This window comes from Crocuta crocuta, unplaced genomic scaffold (genome assembly GCF_008692635.1).
Source record: "Crocuta crocuta isolate KB4526 unplaced genomic scaffold, BGI_CrCroc_1.0 scaffold506, whole genome shotgun sequence".
Taxonomy (NCBI): domain Eukaryota; kingdom Metazoa; phylum Chordata; class Mammalia; order Carnivora; family Hyaenidae; genus Crocuta; species Crocuta crocuta.
The window spans coordinates 1,705,508-1,715,486 of record NW_027528991.1 but is presented as its reverse complement, the minus strand read 5'-3'; the positions used below and the strand labels follow the sequence as shown (position 1 = coordinate 1,715,486).

The 9,979-nt window shown below is 58.2% G+C and overlaps 1 protein-coding gene across 1 annotated transcript in view; it reads left to right on the top strand.

Annotated features, from left to right (window-relative positions):
* Nucleotides 1–4,194, top strand: part of AFDN (afadin, adherens junction formation factor) — a 116,307-nt gene extending 112,113 nt beyond the window's left edge. The window contains exons 34-35 of the mRNA XM_077757384.1: nucleotides 2,800–3,052; nucleotides 3,788–4,194. Of these exons, the coding sequence (XP_077613510.1) occupies nucleotides 2,800–3,052; nucleotides 3,788–3,941 (407 nt within the window). The 3' untranslated portion in view covers nucleotides 3,942–4,194. The remainder of the gene's footprint in view (nucleotides 1–2,799; nucleotides 3,053–3,787) is intronic.
* The last annotated feature ends 5,785 nt before the right edge of the window (nucleotides 4,195–9,979 follow it).

Here is a 9,979-nt window from a genome sequence, read left to right as displayed (position 1 = left end):
GAGCCTGCCCCCTCCTCCCCCTCCAAAGCCGCCCGGTTCCCACCACCCCCGCCACTTGAAAGGCAGAGGTAAAGCGTGGGGTCACGGGCTCACCAGTCAAGCCCCCTGTGCCTTCGTGATTGGCGGGGGGGCTCGCGGCCCCCATGGCGGGGGGTGGCTTATTGCCCTGACCAGCGCTCGCTCTGGCCTCTTGAGATCACTTGCTCACTGTCTGTTCTCCGGGTGTGAACGTGCTCAGGGCTGTGGCCCGCCGGGCCCCAGTCCTCGGCTGGCCCGGCCGCTCTCCGCCTCCACTCTCCGCCTCTTCAGACGACTCTACATTTGCTTGAACAAGAGCTTTCTTCCACACGTTTTGGTGTCTGAAGATAAGATAGTCTCAGTCATGGTGTCACGGTCACACACGCACGCAGTTTCGTTCTTTAACATGAATAGAACTTGTTTGTTCTGAGTTACATGCCCTGTGGTGGGGTCACAAAGACGGCTCCTGCTTTCCGTGGTAGTCTAGGGCGTGGTCCGTGCCACGCTGGGGGGATGGCCCTGCCGTCACGCGAGCTGCCTCACGCTGGGGGCTGGGAACCCTGGCCTTGTGACCTCACTCCTCCCTCTAACTGGTCTCTCCTTCCTGCTCCGTGACACTCTCTGCACATCGCAACCCTAGTCAGACCTCGGCAGGCACACGTGGTCACCTTGAGGTAACGCATCCCATGACCTCACTGCCCAGCGTGACAGCGGTCTTGTCTGTGCCGGGACCAGAAGGCCGCCGCAGGCGTGTCCGCAGCCACCAGTGTCCAAGACAGCACTGCAGGGATGTTTAAAATATAACCGAAAGTCGTAAGGAGTCAGACCCCCAAGGCCGTCTTCCCATCTGAGCTTTCTCGGATTTGGCGCTTTTCATGAGCACGAGGGCTCCCAACCCTCAGGCGTGAGGCACGGGGCTCACGATGCCCAAAGAAGGTGAAAAATCAAAGACATGGGCAATGCGGCTTTTCTGGAACATGGGGGTTTTGCCCAGGGTCTTCCCTCCTGCGCTCACGGCGCTCTGGTGCACCTAGAAGTTTCAGCCTCCGGTTCAGGCTGAGCCGCCCAGAAGCCAAAGTTCAGTCTCTGTAAAATCTCTGTCGTCAACACCTAGAAAGTAGGACCTCAAAGACTTTTATGTTATAATAGTCATTTATGAAGGGAGATGCCATCAGTCTCCTTGCACGTGACAAGCTGAACTTTAGATATTTTGTGTCAGGACACGAACAGGTGAGGTCCGGTGACGCGGCGTTGTGGTGAGGCCGCTTTGCCTTTCCCCCAAGAGCCAACACCTTGCACCTAAAAGACCTCACAGGGGCAGGGTCTGTCCTGCGTCTGCCTGCTCGCGCCTCTTTGAAGACTTCCTTCGTAAAGTCCAAGGCTGTCGGTACCACGTGCAGGGCGCTTCTGACCCCCGCCTCTCCCTCACACGGCCGCACCCCGGGCTCAGCTCGCTCTCCTGTCGTGAGCACTCTGGGGAGGACGTGGACTTGGCTTCTTCCACTGGGCGCCGGGAGGGACAGAGTCGGGCTCTGCGTTGGAATGAGTAATGTCCCACTCCGGCGTGGCAGTATACTTAAAAGTGTGCTTTAACTGGAGCTCTTTCAGAACTATTTGAAATATGTGGAATCAATGCGTACATAGTCTGCTGAAAGTAATATTCTGATTAACTTTGAAAACTTGGAAGAATTTATTTTTACCAGTGGAAGAAGCAAGTATCATTCTTGAAACAAAGCTCAAAAGATACGCTTTCTAAAACAAAGAAAATTTAGAGTTGAAAAAAATTCCACTCAGCAGATAGTTCATGCGAAGACCCACTCTGGGTTTCCTGAGGTTACAGATCTGGTCTACTCATCTTTTGAGTCTTTGTGGAGGGAGACTGCCTGTGGTGACTGCTGGGGGCCTTGCTGAGGGACAGGAAAGATGCAGTGCCCAGACGTAACCACACAGTCTGCACAGTATGTCCTGTCCTACAGAAAAGCAAAAATTGATTTTTGTGCAACTTGTCCAGTGTTGAAATACTGTAATAATTTTGCTGTTTATTTAATCCGATGTGCGGTGCCGTCAGCGTTTGCTGAGTATTTTGAGCATCATGCTCCAGCTCACGTCCCCATAAGCAAAAGGTTCTTCAAACGTGACGTTTCTTTCTGCGGGTGTGATGAGAGCGTACATTAGTGCTGACACAGTGCATTACACTTCTAACGCCTCACCTCAGCAGTGGTGATACTATGTTTGGATGCACTTAAAATTTTTCTCTGCATCATCTCTTGACTGTGACCAACCCTGTAGAGTAGATAGGGCGGCGGTGCTGTCCCTGGACTGATTGGGTCCGTCACCTCTGGCTGGGCCACGTGCAGGCAGAGCCGAGGACACGGGCCGAGTGCCCCACGGGCTCGCTCACTCCGGACATGTTGCTGCCTTGGGGTGTGTTTTGAGTGAGTTCATATCTGCAGCATTTATATCAGATGCGAGAGATTTTGGTGGCTCGTTTGAAAAGTTCTGTTTTACTAATGACAGCCTTGTGTGTAGGAAAACATCCAGTAGCTGTCCTGAAGAGACCCTTCAGTCACGTGATTCCTGGCACGGTTATTTGCCCTCCATCATTTTGTAAGGATGCAAAGCCAGGCGTGAGGCCTGGCCCACCTTCTGAGTTCATGGTATCCGTGCATCTTGTCTGCTTTAACGTTGTGGCCGCTGCCAGCCCAGCGCTGTGCCGTCACAGCGCCTGTGGGGCGGCGATCGGGTGATGTGGCCGCTGAGAGGCGCACGCTGCGGGCTGAGGCCTCTCTCGTCCGTTTGAAGAGCCTTTTGCTTTTTATTCAGTGACGGCTTTTGCTTTTTATTCAGTGACGGCATCTCAGTCTTCTGTGGGCACTGCATCTCGATCGTGGGCAAAGGTTTGGGGAGCATTCGGGTACTTTAACTTTGACTTTTTCTTTTATGGAAAAGGACCAAACTCCTCCGTGGGATCTGCCGGGGCAGTTGTCGGTGCCCGGGATGGCTGCTGGGATCCGAGAGAGAGGCTGGCGAAAAGGTATTGACAGCCGAGAGCCGCTTTGCGGAAGGAGTGCTTCCTCCCCCACATTGTTCTTGTACGAGGCTGGGTCGAAAGTTCAGGGACTTCATGATCAACCCAGACGCCTCTCCCGGTACACAAGGGTGTAAGCATGTCAGCTGCTTCGTTTTGCGTTGCTCGTGGAATTCTGTTTGGGCATGGTGTAGGTTGTAGGTACCAGGCTTCCTAGTCTAGAACTTTCTAGAACTTCAGAAGCTGCGGAGGCACTGCCATTTGCTTCCTCCGCAGTGTCCAGAAGGCACGAGACATGAACAGGCTTAGTATCTCGGCCGAGCGCCCTCACCGGGTAGTAGAAACAAACTCGCCCAGAGAAACTGATGGAGAAAATGGTCAGTGGCTTCCTATAGCTCGTCGTTAACTTAGCTATACTGACAGGTGCCCCGCAGGTACGTGCAGGGCTCATTAAGATTATGTGCTTTTAAACTGCCCTCTTGAGATCAGCTCGGCTACTAAGAGCCCTCTGCCTGCCAGAGCTGGGGCCCCAGTGTCCTGAGAGTCGGGTCTGCCTGGAGAAAGTGAACACCTCCGCCCTCTGCGGCGCCCGCTGCAGCCCCGGTGACTGTATCTCCAGGAAGGGTCTCGGCGGGGGGTGACAGAGAACTGAACTGAGTTGCCCAGTATGTAAAGTTACCTAATGGTTGACAAGTTATTTCCATCTTGACCACCAATGTCTTGCATTTCCCTCTGATGCAGCCACGATGCAGATTTACCTGGAAATTCCGGAGCCCCTGAGAACTTGACCTTCAAAGAGCGCCAGCGGCTGTTCTCACAAGGTCAAGATGTGTCCAATAAAGTGAAAGCCTCTCGTAAATTAACAGAACTGGAAAACGAACTGAACACCAAGTGAGACCAGGAAACGGCGCCCGTGCTTCGCCCACCATGCTGCCTGCGCGGCTTTGGAGGGTGGGCTCAGCGCGGCTTTGGAGGGTGGGCTCAGAGCAGAGAAGGCGGCGGCATTTCTGCGTCCCAGGAGGGCTGTCTGGAAGCTGAGTGGGATTTACAGATAATCCCGGTCCAAGAAGCTCTTTTGTTTTACCGAGAGATTATCGTTTATACAATGTAAACACTGTCTGATTTCCTAATTCTCTGACTCACCTGAAGATGTGTGTTTTGTCTCTTTTCCCAGAGTCTGAGTTAGAAACGGGGAGCTGGCAGGGCAGGTGAGGGCAGTGGGACGTCTTCCCTGCTGGCCCCAGGGGGCGCGGAGAGGCCGCGTTCATCCCATGTCACAGCCTGGACCGTAAGGATGGACGGGGAGCGGCCTGAGCCCCCAGACCCTGTTTGCACTGTTCAGTGGTGACCGCAGGTGCGCCGCAGGGGGGCAAGCACGGAGGACGCCCCACGAGTTTCGTCCAGCGCACGCGTGGACCCGCCTCACTCGCCTTGCGTGTGGAGCCCAGACGCGGCCCGGACCCATGCGTCCTGGGATGGAGGTGGTGCCTGCCCGAGGCCCTGCCCCCTCCTTCTGCACGGGGACGGCCCTCCCAGCATATTCTAAATAGTTGATTTTTAAACATTCTCCAAAAAGGAAATTCTGAGGGTTTGAGCTTAGGATATTTTATTTTTATAAATGCCAGGTTATTGTTAGGCTAATAAATCATTGGTGATTTTGAAGATGGCAGTCACGTTAGGAAGTTAAAATTTCAGATATCGAGGGGAATCTGTGAAAGGGTCTGCTTCACTGGGCGGCATCTGTGTGGATAGAAACACAGATCGGGGGGTGGGGGGCTGGAGGGGGTCAGGAGTGACCTTTGAGCACAACTGTTGCTCAGAAATTTTAAATTTGGAGACGAAAGAGTGACACCCATGTCCTGTCTGGGAAAGAAGGTTCAATGATGCGGCTTCTGTGATTTAAATACTGTAAGAGTGACTTGTGTGACGGTCGAAACTGGTTTTTCACATCTGATAGTTAACTGAACTTTGATCTAATTACTGTGACCAGCGTCATTTCTTCAGCTGTGAGCGCACGGCCGGTGCGGAGGTTTCTGCTGTGTGATGTGAAAGTGCTAAACTATGTGGGGGTTGCGAGCGAAGCTTCTATTTGACAAGTCCCTGCTATGGGATCTTGAGGGTTTCCTGCTCCAGATTGTTCTTAGAAACACGTCTGTCAGGAGAACATGCACACTTCCAAACAGCAGAGGGAGAGCCTTTGTAGCCTTAGCCATCGCTGTCGTGAGCGCTGTAGGGCAAGCCCTTGCGGCGCAGGTGTAACTGTCTTTCATGTCCGTCCGGGTTCTTACCTGGACGTGTGCTGTCACCGCTGCCCGCGTTGAAGGGGGTGACCGGGTGGTCTGTGCTCCCGAAGGCCGCGCTCGCTCTGCAGCGCAGGGGACACAGGCCTCAAGCTCGAGAACACGGGCCTCCTCGCAGGGACGAGGTCACACTTTGTGTCACGGAGCAGACGCCGAGGCCGCTGTCCCGGTATCTGTGGAAGGACAGACACACCTCAGTACACGCACATGCGTGTAAGTGCTCACATGCAGAGGCGCACACGCGCGCGCGTGTCTGTGTGNCAAACAGCAGAGGGAGAGCCTTTGTAGCCTTAGCCATCGCTGTCGTGAGCGCTGTAGGGCAAGCCCTTGCGGCGCAGGTGTAACTGTCTTTCATGTCCGTCCGGGTTCTTACCTGGACGTGTGCTGTCACCGCTGCCCGCGTTGAAGGGGGTGACCGGGTGGTCTGTGCTCCCGAAGGCCGCGCTCGCTCTGCAGCGCAGGGGACACAGGCCTCAAGCTCGAGAACACGGGCCTCCTCGCAGGGACGAGGTCACACTTTGTGTCACGGAGCAGACGCCGAGGCCGCTGTCCCGGTATCTGTGGAAGGACAGACACACCTCAGTACACGCACATGCGTGTAAGTGCTCACATGCAGGGGCGCACACGCGCGCGTGTGTGTGTGTGTGTGTGTGTGAGTGGTTGCAAACCTGGAAATGGGCGGGTTTGGCCGCCCGTGGTGACGAGGCCACATGTGACCCGTGCTTCTCATGACTGTGCTTCGCTGTGGAGACACCAGATCTGCTGTACTTCCCATTTCTACTGTAGCTCATTTGCAATCTATTTTTAATAAACTTTGTATGTATTTAAAAGCACATTTATTACTGGAGTCGTGCGGGCAAAGGTCATATTTGTAACCTCCGCCTCCACCTCCCGTCTCCTACCTGCGCATTCCCTCATTAACCGGTCAGCGAGTGTCATTCATTCCTGGCTGCGGCGGGGTTTCCGGTGTGTGGGGAAGTGCTTTGTCCCCATCACGCAGACTCTGACAGACTGCAGGCCACCCGACGGCTGTCCCCCGCCCCTCACCCAGCCCGTGGGCAGACCCAGGCCCCGCGGTGCTCAGTGAGCCGTGTGGACCGGNCCCCCCCCCCCCGCCGGTGCTCCCGCCTCTGTGGCCCCAGGGCAGGCGGGCTGGCCAGAGCGGGAGCCGAGGGGCCTGGGCCGCAGGAAGGGCTCCCGCAGAAACCCGCCGTGATCTCGGTAGAGCCGCTGCCGACGTGTCGGAGCGCCAGCGGCGGCTTGCAGCATGTCAGTGCCCAGAAGGGTGCTCTGAGGCTTGAGGGGATGGACACACAGCTGGTCTCCGGACCACCAGGTGTCGCTCCTCGCAGAGGGAACGATTGTCACCTGCACCGCATGGGGTTCCGGGAGGGGCCGCGGAAGAGGAAGCCTCTGCTCCGCTGTTGGGAGCGGAGATGGACTGGAGAGACCAGCTTGGACTTCTGGGGACACGCGGGGCTGCAGCCAGGTCTCAGGGCCCCACTTCCACTCAGGAGGGGCTCGCACGGGGAACAGAGGCCAAGTGACCGGTCTCAGGACAGTACTCAGTGTGGTTTATTCAGTCGCGGCACCCCAAAAGGTTTGCCTTCAGCTCCAAATCGGGATTTTAAACACCTGCGTCTTACACGGTTTATTCCACAAATCTAAGCCACGAGTGCCTGCCACGAGCCAGTCGCTGTGACACTGGCTGCAAGTGTCCCCAGCAGATGCAGGAAGACCGCTCACGGTTTGTCCACAGGAGGTGGACAGGGCACTCAGAGGGCTTGGCCGGGACCCGGGCCAGCTGGCGGTGGCGGGCCTTTGGAGTGAAGGACCTTCGCTCTTGAGAGGAAGGACTGTTCACCGGAGGAGGACCCCGGGGCAGAAAGGCTGCAGGCAGATACCGGGTAGGAGACGGGGCCGCGGGCCAGCGGGCGCCAGGAGGTGGGTCGGAAGCACAGAAAGAAGACCTGCGGTCTCCACGCAGCTTCCCCGCAGGCCTCCAAGGGAGGCTTGGTCGCATGCGGAGAAAGCACAGGAAGGTCCTGTGGGCGCTGAGGGGCACGCAGCACTTGCCAGCAGTAGCCCAGCCGTGGGGCCCCAGCAGGGCCTGGGGGTGGGGTGCAGGGTACATCACAGAGGTGCCCAAAGACGAGGCAGGAACCCATACCGATGGCCTCAAACAAGAAACTAGAATGGTGACTTTCAGGTCATATATTTGTTTGCTGGATTAAACCTTATTTTTTCCTGCTCTCTTAAGCCTTATGTTTTATTCTTTTATGGAGAGGACGGGAACAAATGGCTAAGTCTGAATTGGGGACAGTGGGTCCAACTTCACCTTGGAATTTTTAAAAACAACATAAAACTAGCACAAACAACAGGAGACGTGGAAGACAGTGGGTTAATTGCACAGCTCTGTAGAAGCCCTGCCTCCCCAAGCTCCCCCCTGGGGACAGGCCCCCGGCTAGCAGACCGAGGACACAGACACGTTCTGACAGGCTCGGGGTCAGGGCTCCTTGGTGGCCGTCCGCATTCCAAGCGTGCTTGCCGGGTCCCCGAGAGCCCTCCGGCGGCCCTGGACACCGTTCCAGATACTCGGGCTCTCCGGATGCAAAGCGTGACGCGTTTAAAGACACCTGCCTCTCCTCTCGGCGATCTGGGATGTGTCTGCTCATGCTTTCACCTTGTTTTGTGATCTTTAATGTAGTGAAAGTCATGGCTCAAAGACGACCGGCTCTGCCGCCTGCTTCCGCCAACAAGGTCGCTCAGGACGCCCTCGGAAAGAGTTCGTCTCCATTGGCTACAGAAACATCGTGGGATGCAGGCAGCGGTAGAAAATGAGTCTGAAGGGCGAGGTGACCGCCAGTGGCGGAAGCGCACAGGGGGCTCCCCAGCGCACGGCTCCGGCCACCAGAGCGGGGACCAGCGCCGGCTCGTCCCGTGCCGCTGACCGAGGTGGCACCGGAGGTGTCCACGGGCCTCTGGCGGCCTCGAGGCCGAGCACACGGTGGCCCCCAGCCAGGCTGCCTGGGAATCGGGTGGGAGACCGTTGGTGGCCCCGGCGGGCTGGTGGTAAAGGAGCTCCCCAGCCGGACGGCGCTCAAATGCCCTACTCAGGCACTGTGGCGACTCAGGGCAGGGGGCGCGGGGGTGCACCGTCCCTGGAGACAGCCGCGTGGGGACTGGGTTCTGGCTGCAGGGGGGTGCCCCCGACGAGAGCTGCAGGGTCCCCAACGGAAGGGCGCGAGGAGCATCGGTCAGCGAGGCTGGGGCACATTCGCAAGTCGTGCCACACCACCTGTCACCGTGTCCTGCCGCCTGCACCTCTCCTGAGTCGTGGGCTCTGGGACCCAAAGTGGAGTCGTCTCCCCGTCACTGCGGTTTCTGCTCGGAGTAGGATCGCTGTGTCCCGTGTGCCCGGCACACACACGTGTCGTACGTGGTGCACCACGTGCGCATCGCATGGGTGCCGACAGTTGGCACCCTGGTGGCCTAACCAGCGCCCAGGAGTGAAGAGAAGCCTCGCGCCATATCCGACCAGCACGTTTGCTGCTGTGACCCCAGCCCGGGGGTCTGCCTCTTCCTCGTTTATCAGGCGTAGGCAGCCTGTTCCCATCGTGTGCTGGGGGGAGAGGGCGCGGCTCGTGCACAGCATCCCCCTCGCCATTGCCTGTTCTCTCTGATGCAGCCGTTCAGCCAGCAGGTAATTGGCCCGAGTTCCTAAACGTGCCCGACGCTGCAGGTGCTGCGGGCGCGGCAGCCGTCTGTGGAGCTCCGCATCTGCGCTGGGGACAGTGGCCCCACTGCCTGCTCCGTGTGAACAACCCCGAGAGCGACGCGCCGGTGGGAGAAGGACGTGGGCCCTAGTCCGTGTGGGGTGGTTTTGACCTGGACGAGCGTCCAGAGGGCCGCAGAGGCGGGGACGTGGGAGTGTGCCTGGCTCCCCCGGGAACAGCAAGGAGTCCACTGACCTGGGAGCCGCGTGGGCGGGGCGGGGCAGGGAGGGGGCAGAGGAGGAGCGGGACACAAGGCAGGCAGGGGTGCATCCACCATCCTGAGCGCCTGGTTTTTATGCTGATGGAGAAGCCGAGGGGAGGGAGTGTCCGACTGGCATGTCACCATGTAGGTCCACGGGCTGGTGCCATCACTATGCTGAGCCCAGGAGGACTTGTCCGTGATGGCATGTGGGGCGACAGGAGGAGTGGATGCCAAGGCGTGGGTCCCCGTGGCAGAGGGATGCAGATGCTCCAGGGGTCGGCCAGGGTGGGGGCCACGGGGGTGAGCGTGGGGCGGCCCCTGGGCAGTGCCAGTGGGCAGTGGGGCCTGCAAGTCAGGAACTCGGGAGCAAGCTGGACGCAGAGCGAGGGCAGCATCAGGCTACAGATGGCAGAGGAGACAAGAAGCGCCGTCAGATGGAGGGGCACCAAGAGCCAAGTGAGTATTTCAGGAAGCACGGAGACCAGCTGTGCGGGCACCGCTGGACGGGCACGTGGCTGTCCTCTGCCACCCTCCCAGGGCGCAGGGCCCCTGCGGAGCACTGCAGGAGTCGGGGTAGGGAGGGCGGCCTGGCAGAGGAGGGGCGGGGCGGGGCAGGGCTGCAGAGGAGCAGGGGAGGGCTTGGCCTGGAGGCCCC